The following is a 20978-nucleotide window of genomic DNA, read 5'->3' on the forward strand; positions in this document are numbered from 1 at the left end:
GGCAGCTATTTGAAACCAACTCTTCCCTAGTCATTTAATTCTTTTTTTTTTTTAATTTTATTTATTTATTAGAAACAGAGAGAGAGAGAGAGAGGCAGAGACACAGGCAGAGGGAGAAGCAGACTCCATGCAGGGAGCCTGACGTGGGACTCGATCCCGGGCCTCCAGGATCACACCCTGGGCTGAAGGCGGCACTAAACTGCTAGGCCATCGGGGCCGCCCCTTTAATTCTTTAAAAGAAACTGGTACCCTTACTCTTTTTAAAAATATGTATATAGCAATCTTATTTCTAGACTCTTTGACCACTTTGCCTTTACTAACCACTACTGACTAACTGAACTCATGGCTGATAATAGTCTCTACTTACCATATATATATATATATATATATATACTTACCATATATATATTTTTTTTCTTTTTTTAATCTCAATCTTTGTGGATCCTTCTGTTATCTCCTCTATCAACACAAGAGGTGTACCTTTGCTATTATGGTGTTGAATAAAATGAAAAAGATTCTAGGCAAAATGCTACTAGAAAAATAACTCTATGAAAGAGGATCTTGACCTCAGAGATTTTTTTTTCTTGGTTCCATTATCAACATTTCTTCCTTTCTGCAAAATTGCAGAAGGCTCAAATACCTGATTTTCACTTGGCAAATGATGGGTCACAAAGTGCCACTATCCCAAGGAAAAGTAGTTTCTCTTTCCAATGTTTTCAATTTCTTTTACTCTTTTCTACCTATTACATGATATGGTAGGTTTTAAAACTCAGATGGATTTAGTAGATATGAATCTAAGATTGTTATACCAAAAACTGAACTCTCATATAAAATCATTATTGTTTATAAACTTACCCTTTACCAAAAATGATACAAAAACACTACACTTGAAGTTTCATAGAACACAACTGTAGGGAGTATCCCAATGGACACAAATTGGTTTTGAAAAATTCTTTTAAAAGCCTTACTGGAAAAGAAAATGCAAAATAAGTGAATAATGATAAATTTGTACTCACCAGAATTATGGCAGTAGTCCATATACTGTGGAACTTGGACTGTGAAGGCAGTCAAATCTGGAGCTAAGAGGGATTCTGGCTTTCTACTCTCATTGAGCCACTTGCTACTATGAAGGTCTTTAGTGTCAGAAGGACCCTGAAGCAATGGAATCAACTTCTCTTTTCCACTGTCACCTGAAGAGAAACATTAATGAAACAATTCTTATTAAAAAAAATATAGGAGTAGCTTGAGGATGCTTGCTCTTAAAATATATCATCATAATATAACACTTCAGTTATACTTGGTCATTGTAACTGTACATTTATATTCTAAAAAGTATGGCTGATAAACTTAAAAGTCATGTAAGTTTTAATAAAAGTTATGTAAGTTTTAATATTTAGCTAATGAATATAGAACATGTTCAGATGAGATTATAAAAGGAAACAACTTGAACATACTATATTCTAAATATTCAACAAAATCTGTACCTCCTTAAACTTACCAAGAAATTTGGGTTGCACTGAAAAAACTTAAATTACAAGTGTTTATGGAAAATTGTATGAAGTAAAGAATTGGCAGGAAAGTGAAGTCAAATACAAAAATTAAAAAACAGTTGTTATCTGTTTATTATATTAACAACATTTTAATATTTAAGGGTCATATATATCTATACTTCCTATTCCCTCTAAAAGTATAAGAGTAAACTTTTAATTTTTCTCCCTCATAACCACTCTCATAACCATGCATTTTTTCCTTAAGTAAAAATTAATTTATTAAAGTAAAGAAGTATCATTTTGGCACAATTAAAAAATTTTAAAGTAAAAAAAAAAATTTAAAACCTCTGATTCATAGGAACAATGAGCAAATTCTTGTTTCAGTAACGCTCCTTGTAAAATGCAAGGCCAATTCTCCTATACAGGCAATAAACTTTTACACGGTCCAGCTGCACATACCTGGGGCTTTGGCACAAATTTTTATTGATCCCACGGTCCCAGAGGCACATTTGACCAATGATGTGCTGCAGTACTTCAATTCAACATTCTGGATTGAGCCCTCAAGAGTTGGCAGGGGATTCTTAGATTTCACACCTAATAAAAGAAAACTGCAAATGTACTAGCCGATTGAATTTAAATAATTTTTATACTCCTTCACCAAGGCATTTAAACTTAATTATACTTTAATTATCTGCCTCAGATGTTCTTACAGTATTTATGTTAAGTTTCATAGTTTAGCATTTAGGAGGTGAAAGGATGCAATTTTAAAATAAATAGTCTGTATTCTCATAACTATACTTACGTAGTCAGCTTTTGATTAGTCAAGCTCAAGAAATACTAGTAAATGTTTTAAAACAAGTATTTGTTTAAAAAACAAGAAAACTTTAAAAAATCATATTTAGTTTTAAAATACAGAGTAAGATATTTATTTTTGAAACTAATTTATAAATTGAGGTTCATTTAGACAGAGACATTTAATTTAAATAGGAAACTTTCTGCATAAACAGAACCACAAAATATCTTCTGTCAGGAAGAATAAGGAAAGATAAACAAGACAGCTTGGAACAGCTCCTAAGTTAAAATATAATAGCTGATAAGCAAAATTAAACTACCATGTGCAGATTTAAAAAATCAATGGTATTCTATATCAATTAACAAAAAAGTGGATATTAACATCTCTACTATATGCTACTTGCTGAAAGACACTGAAGCACAGATTATTATCATAAAAATTACCATAAAATAAATGATAGGGAAAACTTAATTTAAAAAGAAGAAACTCATCTTGGCCCTGAACAGTAGGTGAGAATTCAACAGGCAGAGGAACCTTGAGAACTGACAATATTGTAAACCACTTAATTATAATGATGAGGAACTCTAATCAACTAACATTTCCTCAGGACTTATTCTGTGTTATACATGTTATCTCCTTCAATCCTCTTAACAAGCCTATAATAAAAATGTTCATCATCCTCATTTTCAGATTAAGATACATTGGACTCCAGGACTTTAGTTAAATTTTGTTCCACGTCCTACAGGAATAAAAGACCTAGGGAGTTTAATACAATTTGATCCCATCAGAGAAGACATTACCATTCATTTTCCCTATATTCACTAACATCGACCAATATAATTTCCCTTCTTTTCCACATTCCACATTTTGGTCAAATATATACTATCCCTCACATTTGAAACTCTAAGTAGAACATGTATAAATAATTAAGAAAACCATAAACTTTCTATGACAGACACGTTAAACCTCACTTTGCAACCTTTCATTTCAACTTTAGTATATTCAAGAAGCCCCATAATCTTCCAAGTGTCTTTCTCAGATATGGCCCAGGAATCTGCAGTTTAACCAACACACTACGTGATTTGCAAATGATTATAAAGCATCATCTTAAGAAACACACTCTCATATACTAGCAATCATTTTGGAAGGGCCTGTTTATTTACTAATTTCCATATGGTCGTTACATAAAAGTGTCCTGATTGGTTGCTATTTTCCAATATCCACCACCTCTGTTGTTTCCATTTAAAGTGGTACCTATTATCCCCAGAACAGAAGTCTGAAATGTTGTGTATTTATACAGTTTTCTATGGTGGTATTAGATTTTAATCAGATCCTCAAAATCCATGACTCAAAAATCTAAAGTAGTATCTCTGAAAATTAAGTGATGACAATATTTATATAAATATGTATTTATAGAAACATAGTCATAGTAGTAACAGTTTTAACAGTAGTACTAGTTATCATAGCACCTAATATGCATTGAGCACTTACTGCCAGTCCCTAGTGCTAGTTTGTTATTTTATTTATTTATCTCCAAAACAAAACAAATGCCCCCAAGGTGACCATTACCATTTCATTTTACATAGGGGAAAACCAAGACTCAGAGAAATAGGTTTTTGCCAAGTGTCCAAGCAGAAAGTGGTAAGACCCGATCACATTTCTCCTTATAGGAAAGGAAGCTGAGGTACCCTACATATTTAATATTTACTGCAGTTATGGGAAATTATAATCATTGGATGATTTACGCTGCTCTAATCATGTTAGATGATGAGAGGGTTATAAAATGGAATGATACTTTCGTCCCTAACCCTCAAGCCCCCACAAGAGACTTCCGTTCTCTACCAATTTTCAAAACATATATAAAACCACCATATATATAATGGTCAGCAGTCAAGAGCTACTCAAAGATTCTTTCAAGGGTTGCTGATGGTGTTCAGAATGGAAAGAGTTGTATTAGTTTCTGAAAGGTGTAAAAGAAAAAGAATATGAATAGGCCAAAATGGCTTTATTTTTAAATTATTTTATAATGCTGCTTCTTGTACAGTATAACATTTAGGACTCTATCTTGAATCACAAATGGTAGGTCTTTTTCTTTTTTTAATCTTTATTTATGTAAGTAATCCCTTCATCCTACATGGGGCTCAAACACACCCTAGATCAAGAGTTGCATGCTCTTCTGGCTAAGTGAGCCAAGTGCCCTGACAAATGACAGGTCTTTGTTAATACTTAACACATACGATATGTAATACTATTATCAGAAGAAGTTGCCTAGAACTTCTTCTGGTAAGAATCTCATATACATATAAAGCATCTTGTTTTAGACTACAAACTTAGTTTACATTTTTATGACTATATTTCTCAAATATTTTAAAACTTCTTTTAGTAACTAAAGCATCATTATGCATAATTTCTCAATAAAGGCTCTTTTATTTTTTTTTAATTCTTATTTATTTATGATAGTCACAGAGAGAGAGAGAGAGAGAGAGAGAGGCAGAGACATAGGCAGAGGGAGAAGCAGGCTCCATGCACTGGGAGCCCGACGTGGGATTCGATCCTGGGTCTCCAGGATCATGCCCCGGGCCAAAGGCAGGTGCTAAACCGCTGCGCCACCCAGGGATCCCTAAAGGCTCTTTTATAAAGAAATTTGTTTTAAAGGCTATAAGCTGAGATTTAAAAAAAATAAATTATAGATCACTCTTGATGGACTTCAACAATGGAGAAACACTGCTAGTAAAAAAGATATATATATATATATAGTCAATTAAAACTACAAACTTTGGGTGATTATGCTATGTGAGTGTATGTTCATCCACTGTAACAAAAGTACCACTCTGGTGGGAGATGCCGATATTGGTGGAGGCTGTGCATGTGTGCATCAGGGCATATATGGGAAACTAACCTCCCCTCATTTTGACTGTGAAACTGAAAGTGTTCTTTAAAAAGGGGTGAGGGATCATTTTTTAAGTTTATTTATTTATTTACATAATCTCTACACCCAATGTGTAGCATGAACTCATGACCCTGAGATCAAGAGTCGCATGCTCTACAGACTGAGCAAGCCAGGCCTCCCTTAAAAAGAATGCCTTAATAAAAAAATAAACTTGTTTTCCCCTTCTACTCCACCTTCAAACCAAAATCTGCATAATGCCCAGACGTCAGCACTAGGAAAGTAAAAAGGAGTACAGTGTTGGCATTAAGCAATTCAGAGCACCATCCATACTGTATCCTATTGAATGAGGCTTCCTGAAAGTGGAAAAGGAAACCTCCTGCAACATGATGAAACTAAAAGACCAAAGCTCTTAACTAAAAAAGCATGACTTTGGGTAGAGGCAGCATTAACTATGTAGCTGAGTGATTAGGTAGCTTAAGGCATTATTATTATTGTTATGTTACTGTTCAAGATACTTAAATCAGAAAACAGCTCAATTTTACACAGAACTTAATCTGGAGAAGAGGCACAATATCTGGTAAGATGTAGTCAGCTGACATGAGTTAACAGAACAGTCACAAAGATAATGACAGTATCTAACATTTGAAATACTCCCTTTCCAGGCACTCTCACAGACATTTACTCAAATGCTGCAGTGACAGTCCACTAGAAGACAAGAGAGAACTGAAATTTAATTTCAGTAAAAAAACCTGAAAATAATACTAAAGTTTTGTAATATAATTTAATATGAAATACTTCACTATTATCTCTTTGTAGTACTTTTCTGGAAAATATCAACTTCTATCACATATTCCTAGTCCTGTGGTATACCATTAACTCCAATTCTTTTCCACCAATTTTCTTGCCTGTCATAATTCTTCCATCCCCTTGAGACCTTAACCCTCAGTTGTCAACTCTCCAGTGTTCAAAAATCACCTTATGATCACTCTTGTATTATTAAGAGATAAACTGATAAGAATTGCCTACATATCTGCATGTATATCTAAGTAAATATTAAAGAGTCAAACCCCATGTAAATTTACCTATGTGCCCTCTCTTCACTACCACTAAAAGACTATCAAAAAACTTTTAGGGCCTTAAACCCACAAAGAAATGAAAATGAAAAGATAATAGCTGAATAAGCAATTCTCAAGGAGGCAGAAGCTATCATCAAAAGTTTTAAAGAGGAATATTTGATAAACAGGTAGCAATGACATGACTTGGTTCAATTTCCCACAGGCACTCTTCTCTCTTCTACTAGAAATAAGGTGACTTTCAGTAAGCCTTGAAAAATTAAAAATTACAGAAGCCAGGAAGTTCGGAGTGCAGGAATGCAGATGAGGCTAAAAAATGAGAGAATAAAAGTCTATCTAATAACCACAGATCCCTTCCCTTAATCCATACAGTCATGCAAATCCCCCACACTCATCCAGGCAAAAGATTAAGGGTACACTCCGGAGAAGTTAAACCAAAAGGATTTTGAACTATGGAATAAAACCAAAGAAAAGGGTGCATGCTAAAAACAGGAGATTGTCTAAAAATCTATATGGGGTTTATGTGCTGGATGATCAGATCTTCTTTTATTTACTCTCTAAGAACTCTGAATGATAGGCTTATAATCTTCAGAAAGGAAATAGAAGGATTTCTCTCTGTAGAAACTAGCCAGTCCAAGAAAAAGGAATCAGAGATACTGATAAATGACTATCCTCCAACAAAAAGTAAGTAATGTCCAATTCCCTATGACACCAGCAATTCAACAAGCTCCAACTTTAAACACAGATTTAGTATTTTATTCTAAATATGAAGGACCATCAGATATCATATGACAATCACTTCAAGATATAGAGAATTAAAAACCCAGAAAAGAAATGAGGTAACCAAATAATATCAAGAAAAATCTTAGTAATAATTACAATTACTATCCTCGGAGACAGTACAGAAAATACTGTAACATAAACTAGATGTTTAGTTAAAATTTTCAAAGAACGGGCACCTAGGTGGCTCAGTCAGTTGAGCTTCTGCCTTCACCTCAGGTCATGATCTCATGGGTTCTGGGATCAAGCTTTGCATTCTGTTCCCTGTTCAGCAGGGGAGTCTGCTTCTTCAGCACCCTCTGCCCCTCCCTCCTAGTCATGCTCTCACTCAGTCTCTCACTCTCAAATAAGTAAAATCATAAAAAAAAATTTTTTCAAAGAAAATAATAGTCCTTAGAAATTAAAAACATGATGTTAATTCTCCTCAAATAGAAAAATAAGAAAATAGAGTTGAGGAAATTTACCATATATTAAAACATAAAATCCTAAGAGATTGAAAATGTAAGAGTAATTAGAATAAAATCAAAGGATCAGTATAAACAACCAAATATCTAAAACCCAAAGTTCCAAAAAGACTATTAACAAAATGGAGAAAATAATTAAAGAGATAATTCAAGATTTCACCAAACTGTGGAACAAAAGTTTCTAATTAAAAAGGTATACCATAAATCCACCACAACAAATGAAAAAACATATACATAGCAGTCCAACATCTGAAAGAGAAGCTCCTATGAGATAAATAAACAAACATGCATAAAAACAGAAAGACATAACTTGGAAATATACAACATACAATTAGAAGGGCGTCAAACTTCTCAACAGCAACACTAAAAACAAGGAGACAATAAGCCAATGCTTTTAAAATTCTGTAGAAAAATTATTCCCAACCTACAAATCTATAATAGCCAAACTATCAATCACATATGAAGGTAGAAGAAAGATTCATCAGACATGCCAGATCTGGGCAGCCCAGGTGGCTCAGCGGTTTAGCACCTGCCTTCACCCCAGGGCGTGATCCTGGAGACCCTGGATCGAGTCCCACGTCGGGTTCCCTGCATGGAGCATGCTTCTCCCTCTGCCTGTGTCTCTGCCTCTCTCTCTCTGTCTTTCATGAATAAATAAATAAATTAAAAAAAAAAAAAGACATGCCAGATCTGAGAAAAAATTTACTTCTCCTGGAAAGATAACCACAAAATTGTGCTCCACCAAAAATAGGGAGTAAATCAAGAAAGAACCACATATGTGATCCAAGAAACACGTGATCCAACATAACAGGAAAGAGAATTCCGAGAATAATGATAAAATAAAACTTCAAGATAGCTCTTTGGTAGGATTAGAAACAAATAGAAATTGAAAGAGGAAAAAAGTGCATTAAAAGAATAATGACTACAAATTTAAACTATCTCATGTACTGGAACTACTGAGAGAAGACATGTTTGTTTGTTTGTTTTTAAGATTTTATTTATTCATGAGAGACACAGAGAGAGAGAGGCAGGGACAGACAGAGGGAGAAGCAGGCTCCATGCAGGGAGCCCGACGTGGGACTCGATACTGGGGCTCCCGGATCACACCCTGGGCTGAAGGCAGACGCTCAACTGCTGAGCCACCCAGGCGTTCTGAGAAGACATGTTTCTATGAAAGTTCTGGGCAATTAATAATAAGTACATAGAACACTACTCAAATTTTAATAGGGCAGTTATTAACTCCTAGAATAAAAGTTGAAGAGGGAAAAATTGTTTAATTTTCAGTATAATTCAGTATACTATAATTCATCCATATATGGTCATAATATATTAATACTAAATATAAATTTAAGCAAAACTTGTGATATAATTAGATAATTTCAGAGAAAAAAAGACTAAAGATGGAGACAGTCAATGAGTGTCAGCCCTAAAAGCTAAAACCTCTTTGGAAGGCACAATAGGCTACCCACCTCCCCCTACCAAAAATGTCCACATCCTAATCTAAGACTTGTGAGTATATTACCTTACACGGCAATGGAGAATTAAGGTTGCAGACGAAGTTAAGCTTGCTAATCAGCTGATGTGAAATAGGGAAATTACTCTGCATTATCCTGGTGGACCCAATATAATCACCAAGGTTCTTAAAAATGAAAGGAGGGGGCAGAAGAGAAGAGTCAGAGAAAGACACATGATGACAGAAGCACTATCACAGTGATGTTGCTGGCTTTGAAGATGGGGGATAAAGGTCACAGGCCAATGAATGCACATGGCATTTAAAGGTGGAAAAAGCAAAGAAACAGATTCTGAGAAGCTTCCAAAAGGAACATAGCCAAGCTGATACCCTGGTTTTAGTATGAGATTCATTTCAGACCTCTAAGGTAATAGAACTGTAAAAAGATAAATTCATGTTGTTTTATGGCAAGAAGTTTGTGGTAGTAGAATGTATGTAGATATTATCTAAACACGAAAGATGAGAAAATTGTAATACAAGCACTTTATTTAAAAATGTAAAGGTAAATATCTAAGAATTAGCTGAAAATGCCTCTAAAAAAGCAGTGAAGATGAAAGGGGCCCAGAGGACTGTGCTTTTTGTTACAAGTCTTATAAATTCTAAATTAATAAAATAAAATAAAATGTCAGGACACTCAAGCAGCCAAGATTCATGCTAGATACACAAAAATAATAAAATAACAGGATAATAAGCCAATAATAAAAGTTTCTGAAGAAGGGAAAAATTCTTTGAAGATACAGACTGACAGGATAGCCATTTTAGCAGAACTATTAAAAAAACCTGACACAAAACAAAGTAGGAAAGACCTTCCAAATAGTTGATATTAAAAGTTAAGTATTTATCCTTTTAAGGCAGGAATAAAGGGATAAAGTGAAATTAGAGAAAGACTCACTGCCTGAGAAGAAAGTAATAGTCTGAACAGGAGTAGCTGGGGAGGCAAGATCAAGAGAGAGACAATCAGCTTTCTGGGTACACTTAAGACTCGTCTCCCTTGGATAAAATAAGCAAATGGGAGGCAGTAACCTTTAAAATATAGTGGTCATTTTTTTATTATTATTGATCATTTTGTTATTTTTAACATGGGAAAGCAAATGAAGTGACACTCTAGCACTGAGTTAAGCCAGAATATCTTCTCCATACTAAAAGAATGATGAAAAGAAATGCCTTAATTTAAAACAACACACTCTATCAAGTTTATAATTTTTAATATAGGAATAAATCCTTATAAATCATAAGGAAACTTATGAGAAATTTTATATATCATAAGTTTATGATATATAAACTATATCATAAGGATTTATTCCTTCTATTAAGAATTAAATTAAATTAATAAAATTTAAATTAAAATTTGCTGCTAACTCTAAAACTCTGAATCAGAGTCTCTCTCCTACGTATCTTTGTCATGCTAAATGCATACTTTCTTGGAAAACTAATCTGCATTATTTAGAATTAACCTGCTTCTCAAGTTTACATATTTAACATATAAAATAATTACATGATTGCCCTACTGTGTTATGACTACAGGTGTGGGAATTTGGACATTTCTGAGTGTAAGGAAGTAGAAAAAGAAATTTTTTCAATTGGAAGGGGGCGCAGAGCCTGGTTAAAGTAGTGAAGAACTTACAACTTCTGGATATAGTCTGACAAGAAGATTCACTAACTCATTTTGGTTAGAAAAGGCAGGATCACTAGATTGTATGAGCCTACTCGAAGAGAATTTCATAGCTCAGTACAATGCCTCAAGTATAATAGGTATTCAAAAACAAGTAGTTTGCTTTATCCCTGACATCTTCATTACCAAGTATGGGAAACTAAAAAATTAACATTAATGTTGGCAGAGCATGCCATTAATTTCTACTCCTTTTGAGTTGCTTTTAAATATTTATATTTGTCTTTAGCAGAGTAGGGTTTCACAACAATGTATCCACCTAAAGGTTTATTTTGCTTGTTTGGGATTTATGATTCTTAAATCTGAAGATTCACATCTTTTACCAATTTTGTGGAGTAAAAAAAAAGTTTCTAAATGTCGCCTCTCTCCTAGTTTCTCCTCCCGGGAATCTTACTACATATATATAGAATTATCTCATCCTACTGTCCAGATTTATTTACCTACTGTATCTCACATTTTCATCTCGATTTTCAGGGATACATTCTGGATAATTTCTTTATTCCCACTTCAAGTTCACTAATACTGTCTTTGGCTGTATCTATTTAATCCATTCAGTGGCTTTTGACCTACAAAGACTATATATATATTTTTAAATTATCTAGCTTTTATTTTTTTAATATTTTATTTATTTATTCATGAGAGACACACACACAGAGAAAGAGAGAGGCAGAGACACAGGCAGAGAGAGAAGCAGGCTTCATGCAGGGGGCCTGACGTGGGACTCGATCTCAGGACTCCAGGATCACACCCTGAGCCAAAGGCAGGCACTAAACCACTGAGCCACTCAGGGATCTCTACCTATTTTATGGACTATATCTGTGCCTCTTTCATATTTTCAATTCCATCTTTTGCTACTTTAATACTTTTAAACATAGCCATTTTATACTATTTCCAATAATTACATTATCTGAAATTCTAGGAATCTAAGTTGGTCATTGGAGGTCTCTGCAAACTCTGCTCTTGGTGGATTATTTTCAAGGTCTTGGATAATTCGGGATTCTGAGTTTACATTTCACAGGTTTTCTTCTTCAAATACATTGCCATAGTTGAAGGTATATGCCACAACAAATGTCTGTGCTTACTACTAGATACCCAGAGATTAAACACCACAACCAGGATCATATTTTAAGTTAACTTATTGTCTTGATGGTTCGTAGACCACACTAGAAACTAAAATCTGGGCAATGACAGAACTGTGATCACAAATTCTCAAGGAAAACAGCCTCTCCAAAGAAGAAGTCAAACTCTCCCTCTTCGCCGATGACATGATACTATACATAGAAAACCCAAAAGCCTCCATCCCAAGATTGCTAGAACTCATACAGCAATTTGGCAGTGTGGCAGGATACAAAATCAATGCCCAGGGGATCCCTGGGTGGCGCAGTGGTTTGGCGCCTGCCTTTGGCCCAGGGCGCGATCCTGGAGACCCGGGATCGAATCCCACATCAGGCTCCCGGTGCATGGAGCCTGCTTCTCCCTCTGCCTATGTCTCTGCCTCTCTCTCTCTCTCTCTCTCTCTCTCTCTGTGACTATCATAAATAAATAAAAATTAAAAAAAAAAAAATCAATGCCCAGAGGTCAGTGGCATTTTATACACTAACAATGAGATTGAAGAAAGAGAAATTAAGGAGTCAATCCCATTTACAATTGCACCCAAAAGCATAAGATACCTAGGAATAAACCTAACCAAAGAGGTAAAGGATCTATACCCTAAAAACTAAAGAACACTTCTGAAAGAAATTGAGGAAGACACAAAGAGATGGAAAAATATTCCATGCTCATGGATTGGCAGAATTAATATTGTGAAAATGTCAATGCTACCCAGGGCAATTAACATGTTTAATGCAATCCCTATCAAAATACCATGGACTTTCTTCAGAGAGTTGAAACAAATCATCTTAAGATTTGTGTGGAATCAGAAAAGACCCCGAATAGCCAGGGGAATATTAAAAAAGAAAACCATAGCAGGGGGCATCACAATGCGAGATTTCTGGTTGTACTACAAAGCTGTGGTCATCAAGACAGTGTGGTACTGGCACAAAAACAGACACATAGATCAATGGAATAGAATAGAGAATCCAGAAGTGGACCCTCAACTTTATGGTCAACTAATATTCGACAAAGCAGGAAAGACTATCCACTGGAAAAAAGACAGTCTCTTCAATAAATGGTGCTGGGAAAATTGGACATCCACATGCAGAAGAATGAAACTAGACCACTCTCTTTCACCAGACACAAAGATAAACTCAAAATGGAAGAAAGATCTAAATGTGAGACAAGATTCCATCAAAATACTAGAGGAGAACACAGGCAATACCCTTTTTGAACTTGGCCAGTAACTTCTTACAAGATACATCCATGAAGGCAAGAGAAACAAAAGCAAAAATGAACTATTGGGACTTCATCAAGATAAGCAGCTTCTGCACAGCAAAAGAAACAGTCAACAAAACTAAAAGACAACCTACAGCATGGGAGAAGATATTTGCAAATGACGTATCAGATAAAGGACTAGCATCCAAGATCTATAAAGAACTTATTAAACTCAACAGCAAAGAAACAAACAATCCAATCATGAAATGGGCAAAAGACATGAACAGAAATTTCACAGAGGAAGACATAGACATGGCCAACAAGCACATGAGAAAATGCTCTGCATCACTTGCCATCAGGGAAATACAAATCAAAACCACAATGAGATACCACCTCACACCAGTGAGAATGGGGAAAATTAACAAGGCAGGAAACAACAAATGTTGGAGAGGATGTGGAGAAAGGGGAACCGTCTTGCACTGTTGGTGGGAATGCGAACTGGTGTAGCCACTCTGGAAAACTGTGTGGAGGTTCCTCACAGAGTTAAAAATAGATCTGCCCTACGACCCAGCAATTGCACTGATGGGGATTTACCCCAAAGATACAGATGCAGTGAAACGCTGGGACACTTGCACCCCGATGTTTATAGCAGCAATGTCCACAATAGCCAAACTGTGGAAGGAGCCTCGGTGTCCATCAAAAGATGAATGGATAAAGATGATGTGGTCTATGTATACAATGGAATATTATGCAGCCATTAGAAACGACAAATACCCACCATTTGCTTCGACGTGGATGGAACTGGAGGGTATTATGCTGAGTGAAATAAGTCAATCGGAGAAGGACAAACCTTATATGGTCTCATTCATTTGGGGACTATAAAAAATAGTGAAAGGGAATAAAGGGGAAAGGAGAAAAAATGAGTGGGAAATATCAGAAAGGGAGACAGAACATGAGAGACTCCTAACTCTGGGAAATGAACAAGGGGTGGTGGAAAGGGAGGTGGGCAGGGGGTGGAGGTGACTGGGTGATGAGCACTGAGGGGAGCACTTGATGGGATGAGCACTGGGTGTTATGCTATATGTTGGCAAGTTGAACTCCAATTAAAAAAGTATGTAATAAAAAAATTAAAAAATAAATAAATTAGGAAGTGTGGGGGAAAAAAAAAAAAGAAAAACAGCCTCTCCCTTCTCCATCAAGGCCAAAACTAAGAAGTCTTTGTTAAATCAATATTTTTGAAACACTCCACCTTTCTACTCAGAAGTTATAAGCTTAGGGAAATGGACATCACTTCCAAATTCCTCTCTTCTTGTCTCAACCCCTTTTGGTGATTCAAAACCATGCCCACTGATAACAGCTTGCCATAGCCCACTTGGACAAAGCCTACCTCCAAATCTAGTTTGCAGTTTTCTCCTTTGGGGGGGGCGGGGGTACAACAGGTTCAGTAATTCACTTAGAATTTTAAGTATAATATATTATCCAATATATTATATATTAATCCATCTTTGCTGAGGAAAGGTTTTCAAGTTAATTAAATGCCATGCTGCCAAGTACAGAAGTCATGTCATGATATCCTCTATGTGGCTTATAAATGAATTTTCTCCACAAGATTTCATCCAGGATAAATGAGGAAGCAATAAATATCTTTTAGGCTGAACAATACGGGGTATGCAGAAATACTAAACACATTATGAACCCTAAAATCAACTGAACTATATTGTTTCAGTATCCTTACCTATAAAGTGGGTACAAAGCTACCTTACAGAATTATGAGCACTGATGTGATAAATGGACAGTGCTCAACAAAGCACTTGGCATGTAAACCTTCAATAAATGTTAGGTAACAGATTTTCAGAATTGTTACAAACAATAGGGAAGTTCAGTTTACACATATTAGGGAAAAACAAGGGAGTTTAGTAAAAGATACACTAACCACTAGACCTTTATTGTAGTATAACTTCTGCCATGAAATAGCTGTGTAATTTTGGATTTAAAACCTCTGTGGAAAAAAAAAAAAAAAAAAAAAAAAAAAACCTCTGTGGCTCATGTTTCTTCATTGGAAAAAAGTGAGTAATTAGATTTGATTCTATGATTTTTTTTTTAAGCTTTAAAAGCCAATGATTAGCTATAGTAGCAGAAGATTAACTATTACATAACGGGATACATAAAAGTGTTCTTTGAAGATAGCATAGTCTCATATTTTTTTTAAAAAGTAAAGAAAACTTAAACTAATTGAAGCAGTTACCATGTTTTTAATACCAGGTAAAGAGTGATAATTATTTCTTTGTGATACAAATAACAAAGTGATACAATATTAGACTGGTTTTTCTACATTTAAAAGTTCTTGGCTGAAATAATAAATAATGCCCAATTACTACCTATGATCACTGAGTATTATTCATCTACATGAACTTTAAAAAATAACACTTCGGATAGAATATGAAAATAAAATGCTTAGAAAACAAAGTGCCTGCTTCGAAGATTAGGTAATTTTATGACACATATGGTAAGGAGCTATAAGAAATTAAATTCTCAGTAATAACCACTGGTGGAAATATCCAAAGCAAGACTACTATGCAAAAGCCATATTATATTAAATTCCACATTTTGACAGTCAATGTGGGAAGAGGGAGAAGAAGCCATCACTCTTAAGTCACTAAATTAAGAAAAAAACAAAGCAACTATGCAGGCATTAAACAAAAATGTAATGAGATCAATAAAACCACCACACAGGAAGCCCAGAGTCTTTTTTTTTTTTTTAAGAAGATGTATTTATTTATTCATGAGAGACACAGAGAGAGCCAGAGACACACAGGCAGAGGGAGAAGCAGGCTCCTCGCAGGGAGCCCAATGCTGGATCCTGGATCCCAGGATCACGCCCTGAGCCAAAGGCAGACACTTAACCACTGAGGCACCCAGGTGTCCCACCTGAGTCTATTTCAAATCACTTTATTATAAACACAAGAGGGAAACTGTGGCAAGGATTTTTTTTAAAAAAATTTAGCCTGCAAATATGTTAAAAGACTAGCTGGCAAAGTAAAAATGGTCATAGTCTTAAAGCAAAACTATCTTTTAAATTAAGGAAATACCATGTGTGCGTGCATGCACATATTTGTGTTTCACTGTGTATGTTTAAAGGAAAATAGTAAAGGGTACACCAGAATAAAATTAAATACAACATTCATTCATTCTATGAAGGACAAGGTCATTCTTCTTCCCTTAATTCATATTCTGCCATAAGGCACTCTCAATTATACCACAAGGTAAAATTGCCAAGCTACTTACCTCACCATTAAGAAACTGATCCTAAAAAAAAAAAAAAAAAAAAAAAAAAAAAAAAAGAAACTGATCCTGACAAACTATTCTTTTACCATAAGAACTATGACTTCATGCAACCAAGGTTCAGTCTTGCTACTTCAATCACTCATCTCCAATCCACAATAAAATCAAAGGTCCTCTGCATATAACCCCGACTATCTCACTGTGGAAAGCGATCATCCTGGCTTAAGAATGCAAGTTTTGTCTGCTCCTAAGCATGATCACCTACTTATGGTCCCTCATGCACCTACTAATTTTGACTCATGTGCCTCATTCATTCATTCACTCACTTAATTTAGTTGTTAGTATATACTACTATATTCCAAGCACAGTCTGGAGTAACAGGGGTAGACAAGACCATTTTACAAACTTCTCTCATGGGGATCCCTGGGTGGCTCAGTGGTTTAGCACCTGCCATAGGCTCAGGGCGTAATCCTGTGGTCCCGGGATCGAGTCCCACATTAGGCTCCCCGCGTTTGGCCTGCTTCTCCCTCTGCCTGTGTCTCTGTTTCTCTCTCTCTCTCTCTCTCTCTCTCAATCATATATAAATAAAATCTTTTAAAAAAAAAATCTTCTCTCATAAATTCCAAAATCATTAAGCCAATAGCTACACAAATATGTACCTACTTAATATTGTGCAAAATGCTAAAAATGGGAAGTTTCAGTACTATGAAAACATAAGAAAGGAAGGAACTGAATCAGTCTAAGCAGTCTTAAGAAAATACTACCTATGCTATGACAAAGTAGCCATCCAAAAGTAGAAACTGGGAATAATGTTTCACACTTCTGGAATACTGTCTCTGCCTAGACATGATGTCATAATAAGGATAGTAAATAGATGGTCAGTGCGGACACCACTTATTCAAAGGGCCACACACCTCAAGTACCTTTTTCATAAAGGTAATAACAATAGTAAAAGGTAAGATTACTGACTATATAACTATAGATATACCTTGTTTTATTCCATTCTGTGCTTCACAGATTGTGTTTTTTTACAAATTGAAGATTTGTGGCAACCCTGCTTCAAGCAAGTTTATCAATGTCATTTTTCCAACAGCATTTACTCACTTTGTGTCTCTGTGTCACATTTTGGCAATTCTCAAAGTATTTTAAAACTTTTTCATTATTATTATATTTGCTATAGTAATCTGTGATCAGTGATCTTTGATATTACCATTGTAATTGTTGAGGGGCACCAAGAACCACACCCATTATAAGACAGTTAAGTTAATAAATGTTGTATGCATTCCAAATATTCCACCAATGAGGCATTCTCCATCTCTCCTCTCTCTTTAGCCTCCCTATTCCCTGAAACACAACAATATTAAAATTAGACCAACTAATAACCTACAACAGCCTCTAGGTGTTCAAGGGAAAGAAACAGTTACATGTCTCTTCTCACTTTAAATCGAAAGCTAGAAATGATTAGGCTTAGCAAGGAAGGCCTGTCAAAAGCCAGGACAGAGCAAAAGCTAGTCCTCTTGTGCCAAACAGCCAATCTGTGAATGCAAAGGAAAAGTTCTTGAAGGAAATTAAAAGTGCTACCCCAGTGAACACACAAATGATACAGTTATTGCTGATAAGGATAAAGATTTTTAATGGTCTGCACAGAAGACCAAGACAGCCACAGCATTCCCTAAGCCAAAGCTTAATCCAGAGCAAGGCCCTTAATTGTCTTCAATTCTTTGGAGGCAAGAGAAGTGAGGAAGCTGCAAAAGAAAAACCTGAAGCTAGCAGAGATTGGTTCATGACATTTAAGGCAAGAAGCCATGTTCATAAAGAAGTGCTGATATAGAAACTGTATCAGGTTATCCAGAAGATCCAACTAAATAATGAATGAAGGTGGCTACACTAAACAACAGATTTTCAATGTAAACAAAACAGTCTTTATTGGAATGAAGATGCCATGTAGGGTCTCATAGCTACAAAGGAGAAGTGAATTGCCTGGCTTTAAAGCTTCAAAGGTCAAGCTGACTCTTTTGTTAGTGCCTAATGCTGCTGGAGACCTTAAGTTAAAGACAATGTTTACTTACTATTCTAAAAATTCTAAGGCAACAAAGCCTAGATGAAGCATATCTGTTTATAACATGGTTTACTAAATGTTGAGACCTACTGCTCAGGAAAAAATGCTTTTAAAAATATTACTGCTCACTGACAATGTGCCTGGTCACCCAAGGGCTCTACTGGGGATGTACAACACTGTTATTTTCAAGCCAGCAAACACACCACCAATTCTGCAGCCCATGGATCAATGAATAATTTCAACTTTTCAAGTCTTATTATTTAAGAAATATATTTCAGGGATCCCTGGGTGGCGCAGCGGTTTGGCGCCTGCCTTTGGCCCAGGGCGCGATCCTGGAGACCCGGGATCGAATCCCACATAGGGCTCCCGGTGCATGGAGCCTGCTTCTCCCTCTGCCTATGTCTCTGCCTCTCTCTCTCTCTCTCTGTGACTATCATAAATAAATAAAATTTAAAAAAAAAAAAAAGAAATATATTTCAAAAGATTACAGCTGCCATGGATAGTGATTCATCTGATGGATCTGTGTAAAGAGAAATAAATAGAAAACCTCCTGGAAAGATTCACCATTCTAGATGCCATTAAGAATCCCATCATGATTCATGGAAGGAGTCAAAATACCAACTTTAACAGGAATTTGAAAGAAGCTGATTGTAGCCCTCATGTGAAGAGTTCAAGACTTCAGTAGAGGCAGTAATGATAGGTATGGTTGAAATAAGAAGAGGAACTAGAATGAGAAATGGAGCCTAAAAGTGGAACTGAATTGATGCAATCTCATGATATAGCTTTAATGAATGAAGAGTTGCTTTTTATGGATGAGCCAAGAAAAAGTGGTTTCCTAAAATGGAAGATAGTCCTGGTGAAAATGTTGTAAAGATTACTAAAATGACAAGAAAGGATTCATAAACTTAGTTAATAAAACAGCAGCACAGTTTGAAAAGACTGACTTCAATTTTGAAAGAAGTTCTACTGCGGTAAAATGCTATCAAACAGCATCATATGCTACAGAGAAATCATTCATGAAAGGAAGAGTCAATCGATGGGGCAAACTTCTTTGCTGTTTAAGTCATTGCCAAAGCCACTCCAACCTTCATAACCAACACCCTGATCAGTTAGCAGCCATGAACATCAAGGAAAGACCTTCCATCAGCAAAAAGATAACAAATTTGCTGAAAGTTCAGATGATGGTCACCTTTTTTAGCAATAAAGTATCTTTAAATTAAAGTGTGTGTATATATAAATATATATCTATATATATTTTAGACATAAGGCTACTGCACACTAACAGACTGAATTATAAACATAACTTTCACATGCACTGGGAAATCAAAAAATTCATTTGACTAGCTTTGTTGTCATGGCCTGGACCAAACCCAAAATTTTCCTGAGGTGTGTCTATATACGAAACCTGTGGGAAAATTTACTGTTATAAATAAAAGTCAATATGGCCCTCTTTGACAGTTTAACATGTTTTATTTTGACTGTACAAATATTCACAGGGAGAAGCCAAAGAATTTACATAAACTTTCAAAAGTTTTTTTGACAAATACACTAAAAGCTTAATCACTTAAAAAAGTACTTAGATAACTGAATAAATAAATCAGTATATCTAAAGAATACAAAAGCAATTTCACCTAAGAGGAAATACAAATAATAAAAAGATATAAGACAAAAGATCAATTTTGCTGTAACTAAAGAAAAGTGAATTAAAGGAAAAGTAAAGCACCATTTGTATATGTAGTCTACAATATTTAATGTTATTAAGGCTTTATTAAAATAATCATAATCCTTCATTATCAGTTACATTATATATTCATGAAATTATTTGGGAAAGCAATACATACTGTATGTTATTTTTTTTTAAGTTTATAATCCACCACCAAATTAATCTTTGGAATTTATTGCAAAAAAATAACTAAAAACAGAAAAAGTGGTTTTAGCAATATTTAATTACATCAGCAAAAACCAGAAAACACTTAGATACAATAAAGAGAACTGGTGGGGATCCCTGGGTGGCGCAGCGGTTTGGCGCCTGCCTTTGGCCCAGGGCGCGATCCTGGAGACCCGGGATCGAATCCCACATCAGGCTCCCGGCGCATGGAGCCTGCTTCTCCCTCTGCCTGTGTCTCTGCCTCTCTCTCTTTCTCTCTGTATGACTATCATAAATAAATAAAATTTAAAAATAAAAAATAAAAAAAATAAAGAGAACTGGTATGTAGATTATGAAATATCCATATCTATTATTATTAAAAACCTATGTTAGCTTATATTTAAGTATATAAAATATACTAAGTACTATTAGACAATAGAACATAAAATGATACATGCAGTATGGTTACAACTGCATGAAAAAATATTCAAAATTACACAGAAATTACCATTAATGTAGAAAAATCAAATTTTGCAAAACTTCAAATATAATCTAAAAATTGACTTACTAAGTTTAGAAACTTAAGTAAGATGTTACATTTAAATACCAAAGACAAATAATCCTCTGTAATCAATGTAGGTAAAATCAGGCAATAACAAGAACACACTACTAATTTGGTATCCAAACTTATAAATGATATCAAAGAGATAGACTAAAATGTATAAATTTACATATATCACTAAGACTTTTCAATTATTAGTGCAAATATACAAATAAAATCATGGAAGATG

At 35.1% G+C, this 20978-nt stretch overlaps 1 protein-coding gene across 15 annotated transcripts in view; it reads right to left on the reverse strand.

The window, feature by feature from the left end:
- VPS13B (vacuolar protein sorting 13 homolog B) overlaps window positions 1-20978 on the reverse strand; it is a 739627-nt gene that overhangs the window by 523030 nt on the left and 195619 nt on the right. For all 15 annotated transcript variants that reach the window (XR_005989852.1, XR_005989854.1, XR_005989853.1 and 12 more), the window contains 2 exons: window positions 1950-2084; window positions 1017-1190 (listed from right to left, as the gene is read on the reverse strand). Coding sequence is in view for 12 of the 15 variants with exons in the window: in XM_041768645.1 (XP_041624579.1) it covers window positions 1017-1190; window positions 1950-2084 (309 nt within the window). In the remaining 3 variants the exon portion in view is untranslated. The remainder of the gene's footprint in view (window positions 1-1016; window positions 1191-1949; window positions 2085-20978) is intronic.

The sequence above is a fragment of the Vulpes lagopus genome, chromosome 9 (genome assembly GCF_018345385.1).
Source record: "Vulpes lagopus strain Blue_001 chromosome 9, ASM1834538v1, whole genome shotgun sequence".
Taxonomy (NCBI): domain Eukaryota; kingdom Metazoa; phylum Chordata; class Mammalia; order Carnivora; family Canidae; genus Vulpes; species Vulpes lagopus.